General features: G+C 42.0%; 1 protein-coding gene across 1 annotated transcript; it reads right to left on the bottom strand.

Annotated features, from left to right (window-relative positions):
* Positions 1-255: 255 nt before the first annotated feature.
* LOC133883835 (uncharacterized) lies at positions 256-6,135 on the bottom strand. Its single transcript, XM_062323218.1, has 9 exons — positions 5,939-6,135; positions 5,759-5,818; positions 4,701-4,845; positions 2,881-3,290; positions 2,305-2,478; positions 2,070-2,186; positions 1,397-1,576; positions 1,231-1,277; positions 256-1,090 (listed from the first exon to the last, which is right to left on the bottom strand). Exons 2-9 carry the CDS (start codon positions 5,804-5,806, stop codon positions 613-615), a joined length of 1,599 nt encoding a protein of 532 aa, XP_062179202.1. The 5' UTR covers positions 5,807-5,818; positions 5,939-6,135; the 3' UTR covers positions 256-612.
* Between the last annotated feature and the right edge of the window lie 532 nt (positions 6,136-6,667).

The raw sequence follows: 6,667 nt of genomic DNA on the forward strand, positions 1-6,667 counted from the left end.
CAAGCAGAAGCATTCAGCCATGTGCAATGTGAAACAGTGGTACTATACAAGGTGTTGGAATCTGACTTAGGTATCTGATTCGGTAAAGAAAATTTAAACACGTAAAATACAACTTGAAATCCGACTCTGGTATTAAAATCCTACTCGGATTTAGAGCGTCAGATTCGTCAAAAAAAATTAAACACGGCTGGCCATGTAACGCTACTGTGAAAGCCTCCTTGACCATAAGAGTTACAACAGTGCCAGGTGAAGTCAAATTCAAATAGGGCTTATTTTCAAAATGAAACAAGGCCAACACAATGAAACAAGAATGAGCAAACAAGTTGGCAGCAACAAGCAAGCAAACGGGCAAACGGCATCGACATATCACCACAGCAAGAAAAAACTGTAGCGGAACTACTGCAGCCAAAAGCTTGATATCTGGTCTTTCGACTCTCCATCGCCTCGTTCCCAAGACCGATATAAACATTACAATTTACGACTTCATAGAAGACCCTAACAAGAAACCAGTTCGGAAACAAGTATAAATCTCGAGAAAGTTATGACTGAAGACACAACTGCTATTTTTTCTTGCTGAACAGACCAGCGAACCATGGATAATGGCTAGTAAATCTAGAGCAGCATAGGGTTCGTGTAGAGAGGGCTAGTTGGGGACGAGACTTCATCTACATCGTTGACTACATCCCAGCTGTCGTCCAAACCAAAATTGCCACCAGAAACATCAGCAAACATCTCATCATCCTTCAAACTTGCATTTGATTCTGCAACAGATGACCAGGTGCTTTTGGATGCTAATGAATCGACTGAACTGCGCTTGGAACTTGCTGACCTCACCGAGCTAGACAAGCGCGATGAAAATTGTTGCAGTGGTTTATCAACAACCGAGCTAGACAAGATCGATGAAACTCGTTGCAGTGAGCCGTCAACAGCCGAGCTAGACAAGATCGATGAAACTTGTTGCAGTGGGTCATCAACAGCCGAGCTAGGCAAGCTCGGTGAAACTTGTTGCAATGGTTCATCAACGGGAAGTTGTGTATCTACTCTTAGCTTGAGCTGTGTTATGCTGTCAAAGATTCCAAGCATTTCCCCACTGAGATAAAAGAGAAAAAGAGCACATTAGCTTTCAACGAGAACTGTGTGAGATCCTGTTTTCTAAAAACAGACGTAAATATGTGCGTATGAACGTCAAACATTCCAATATATAAGCATATAGACTTTTGTAACACTTACTGCAATGCATCCACAACATGGCCTCGGTCCATCAGTAAATCTCTCAGCTGTATCAAATTAATGCATGTTAGCCATTGTTTATTAAAACATGACTCGATCAAGCTATACAGTGCTTCTGATGAGAAGTCCGTGATAGTATTTTCACCCACGTAGCACATTTTGTTACCTTTGTATTTTCATGTGCTTGCTGCTCCAGCCTTTTGGACTCTTTCTTTGCAGCTTCGAGTGAAAGTTCCTGTTCTTTTAGAGTTTTCTGAGCCAATGCTTCACTTTCAAGTTTTGCCTTCTCAGCAGCTGCTCTTTCCACTTCTGCTGAAGCAAGTCTTCTTTGAAGAGTGTTGTGCATCTTCATAGCACACATAAAAAGTCGTATGAAATTAAATTGAAGTTATAGCAGAACGAATATAAGTTATATGCATATGAAATTATGATATTCCAGAAAGATTTGCAGACATGAATAAGCCCTACTTAGTTCTAGAACACATTTCCATTCACCAAGTGACTTGGATTGAAGTAATGTCCGGAAATCCCAATTGAAACAAGGTGCAAATGATAAATAACACAATTTCCAAATGTGTAACTAGCCACACTTGAAATTGGCTGTGGACACATTAAACCATGCTCATCATTTCCAGGATTAGCGGGTGCAGAGAAGCCACATGCTGGGGAGCTACTGACAATTTTGCAACACAAAGCATGGTCCAAATAAAACACCACTTAATTTGGAAATGAATTAAAGCTGCACTTATGTTGGCTAGTACACTACTCTGTGATTTAGAATGTGATATTTTGGTAAATTTAGATTTTTATAGTAAGAACAGTGTGAAATTCAAATTTACCTCATCAATCATCAACACAAAGTTTTTAGTTTCTTCGGAAATGTTAAGCAACCGAGTTTGAAGCTCTTGTACTTCTGTTGCTAGAATAGATTTTTCAGCAAAAATCTCCCCTGCCACCTGCATATTGCGAAAAAGGATTTATTGTTTCAGACAATCAGCAAAAAAACGAAAGTATGTAATAAGATCCACGGTTATGTTTACACAATTCATAAAAAAAAAATATTATATGTACAACCTTCTTGTTATCATCCACTGCAAGAGTTGTCATCTCTTTCAGTTTCTCCACCTTTACAAGAATATCATTTCCAGCTTGGCTTGCTTCTGATATAGCACGTTTTGTTTTTTCTTCATTTAGCTCTACCTCCTGTAGCATTTCGCTTATTGCAGCCACATTTGACAGCAAAGTAATCTGTTTCGGACATAAAGAGAAATTAGTAATCAATTGTGCTTTCTAGTATTAGAATGAGAAAGAAACCAAAGGATAGTTGCTAATATATGTATATGCATGTAGTCTAAATTTCCACATTAAATCAACTGCATGTGGACTTTGATGCTTGCAATTGTGTAGATTTATTTAAACCATGGTTATGAAGGAGCAGACAGAATGCCATAATGATTCAATATGAATACATACACAAAATGAACTACCCAAAAGTGGCAGCTAGACGTACCAAACATAGTGTATATCGATCATGCATATTGGCGTTGGTGCTATCTATTCCTATGAATTATCAAAGATTGTTTTCATTTGGAGAATTTTAACAATTAGTAATGCTGCCTGAGTTAAAAAAGAAAAAGAAAACAGATTTACCTTTTTGTCATTTTCATCAGCAATGATATCATCGAGGGACTCAAGGTTAACAGAATAGCTTGATCGTATGGTCACATCTGGTAAACCATCATCGTGCAGTGACATATCACCTTCAGAAGCTGAAATTTCAGGGTTTTTCTCAGAAGAGTGTTGCAGCTGAGAACCATCTAGCAGAGAATCAGAACTGAATCCTTCAGATACGCAATCCTGGCCAGATGTTGATGGAACATCAAAAACTTCAGAGCATAAACCACTGGGCGATTTGTTCAATTGTTCTACCACGAGGCTATCTTCATTTTCAACTATAATTTTATTGGTTGGGTCAAACTGTACAGAATTTGAGTTTGCATCGTTATCCACTGGATGAAGTCCTAAGTGAGTGCTTGTGTCATCCAATGCCAGCTGAAGTCCTGAGAAAGAAATTCGTCAACACAAAATAATTGTTTGAAATAAAAATAGAAATGAAGGGTGACATAACTATGCTGAAATTATAGATACTTATTTCTTCACTGAGCAGCACATTTAGTAAGGAATATGATTCTATGGGATTTACAGCAGCACTAGCAGTAAGCCAGTATTCCGTAATGGCAGCACTGCAAGAACCTATCCCCAAGTGGCCAAGTAGCCATTGACAACCAGAATATGTGAAGTTTCCAGGTGCCATAAACACATGGGATAATCCCAAAAACAACATGAAGAAGTTTCACGGGGGTCGGTCAACACTGGGGAAAAAGAACTTGGGAGCGTGTCTGTCGATTCCGGGTGTACCGGTCGATGGGTGTGTGAACGACGCTTACGGTGTGCGTGTGTTTGTGATGAACTCAAAAATACAGGGATTATCCTGGTTCAAGCCTCTCTAAGGATAATAGCCCTACGTCCTGTGTATTTTATTATCAGTATTTGTGAACTAGTTACATATGAGTTTTTTCTTGATTCCTACCTTTTCTCCTACAAACCAGGTTCTCCTCTCTTTATATATTAGAAAGAAGGAAAACTTACAAGTGGGCTCTGCGTAGCAGACCCATACCTGGCTAAATATTATACTCTTGAATCATTATTATGGAGAACCGGATGAACCCAACTTGCTATATTTGTCTGTCATGTCCGTGGAATGCCGCCGGACCTGCCTCCCCCGGTCACCCGGCCTGTCCCATCGCCATGCGCTGTAAGTTCGTCTACCAAGTTGTCTTGTCCTTACGCTCCGTGAGTCTACCTGCAAAATCATCTACTTGCCCGGTCGTTCTGCAGATTCTGTCCCATCCGTCGCGTGACGCAAGTTGGTCCGCAACACCACGCTCCATAGCAATTAATACTACGGGACAGGGAGTTACCCATCTGCACCCATCACGACTTTGTTCACTGGAGGAGGTGCTTCGGGAAGGAAAACACTTGAGTAGACACCAATAAATACGATGAGATAGGTTAGGTATGGGAGTCCCGTGACCAGAAAGAACTAGTCGCGGGACCATATTATATTGCAAGAAGGTTGGCCACGCAAGCTTTGCGTTGGTCATGAGAGCCAAGTGCTGGTCGCTCGATGGGCCAGAGTTCAGAAAAAATCCCCCACCGGTCGTCATTCTTCTTGTGGGGCCCGTTAGCCAGAATGCCCTGTTACTCAGTACTCCAATAATGCCCGTACATACCATTGACACTGGGTGTCGACAAAAAGTTATGTAAAAAAAGGTAGGTTTATCAATTTGTCAGTGACAATTGTGTTACTTGCACACCAACAAGGTAGGTTTTTATGTGTTTTATTCAAAGAAAACTAATATTCTTTGTGGAAGAAACCAGTACTTAAAAGAGTCAGGATAAAACTTTACCACGGATATATAAATCTTCATTTGTGTTTGGATGACCGGGATCTGGGACAATATTTGGGAGGATATTCTGGATAACATAATCTGCAGCAGCATCGATGTCATCTTTAAATTGTATGGAAACTTCTATCAGTGTTGAGAAGTTAACCTGCATAGAAATCAAATTAGGATTCAAAAAATATCAAGATACGACATGTTTAAATTTCTAAGGAGACATACAACTAATCGACTGAAACAACAGTAAATACAAAGAGAGTCGGTAGCACATGCACATCTCCAAGCTGAACTCAATTTCTTACCCTACTTTAAAAAAAAAAATCAGTGCGAACCATAGAAGATTAAACAAAAAAAGCAATGGCACACAATAAAAGTTTGATGGAATATGTAGAGCTTCATGCTTTAACTAATTTCGCTTACTTTTAGGAAAGCAGACAACAAAACAATGAATATTTTAGTCTGATTAATGGGTTTTTAGTATTTGTCCTATGCATGACCCAGAAGCAAAAGTCCAATTTCGTAATAAAACATATTGGAAGCAACGTGAAAGATTATAGTGCGTATATTAGAATAGTCAGCTCAATCCAAATTAAAGAACTGCATAATTGTCTCCACATCAGTTTGATAAACGCATATATCTATGGGCCGTATCTATCTTAAGTATGAATAGTCAAAACGCCCGGTCAAAAAAGTTAAAAATTTTATTAAGAGACGTCCATTAGAAGTTCACAGGTCGCGTCATTGATTTCATAATTAAAAGATGCCGAAGGGATCAAGCCGCTTGGGTCCCAAAGTTTTTCTGGAATTAAAAAATGTCAATACTCTCTTCTTCGCTAAGCAATCTACTAAATACTAGCATGTTTGATCTTCGTCAACGCAGACCAGGGCATACATCCAGCACTGTTACACCATCCTCAATCGAACCTAAACTCGAAAACTTATGCAGATATCATACGGCTCACTACTTTTTGTGCAGCCGATCATTAAAATTTTCAGAGATTCGCTCGTCAAGCTCAGCAGCTCGCGACCAGACTCGATTGGACTACGGCCGTCGGCGCACTCACCAGTGGGAACACCTCCATGAGGCCGTCCAGGACCGGATACCCCGTCATCGTTCCCGTACCCTGCAAAACCACACACGAAACGGCACGGTCACGCGGCGCGATCGGCAGCCAAATCACCCAAAAACCATCCGGTGACACAAGGCGGTCGAGATCGCCCACCCAAGGACGAGCGAGCCTAACCTGGGACGAAGAAGAAGCGGGCGCAATGCGTACGCCTCGATCAGGCGCGGGCGGTGGACCGTGATTCGGTGAGGGAGTCGCGGGCGGACAGAGAGAGGGCTTGGACGAAGTCTGGAAGGCGGAGGGGTTTTTGGGCTGGAGAAGGCGGAGGAGGATCCGCTGCTGCTATTTATTGCTGGGTGGTCTCGCTGCGCCGGGAACGCGCGGTTTTAATCTGCGTAGGGAGCTGTGCCGCGGTGCGATCGGTCCCGAGGAGAGGAGGCGCGACCAAGCCTGATCTGGGTCATTGTTGGTTCCGGAGTGCGGACTCGCGCCGGCGCGCGACTTTTTTCCAGCGGACGAGACACGAGTCCTGTAGCGCAGGCCCCAGGGCGAGCTACTTTGCTCGAACAGCTAGCTCTACACAGCGCGGAGTAGCCGATGGCAACCCTTGGCCCAATGCTGATCGAACTCCATGAGCAGCACGGTGCTGCGTCCCCGCACGGCACGTCCATCTCTTTGCCTTGTTTGTTTGGATTAGGCTTCAGCTTAAAAAAAGCTATAAGCCCAAATAAATAGGATCCATGCTCGCTTCTTCGCTGCGGTACTGTTCTACTTGATTTCGCCCCGATCATACATACAATTGGAATGTTTGACAATTGAAATTTGTTCTGATGTTCTCTCCTTCTGATGATGGTTTCTAGGGTTCTTCTTCGTTATTAAATGCAATTGCATAGAAGTTTCCTGCTC

Source organism: Phragmites australis, chromosome 11, assembly GCF_958298935.1.
Source record: "Phragmites australis chromosome 11, lpPhrAust1.1, whole genome shotgun sequence".
NCBI lineage: Eukaryota > Viridiplantae > Streptophyta > Magnoliopsida > Poales > Poaceae > Phragmites > Phragmites australis.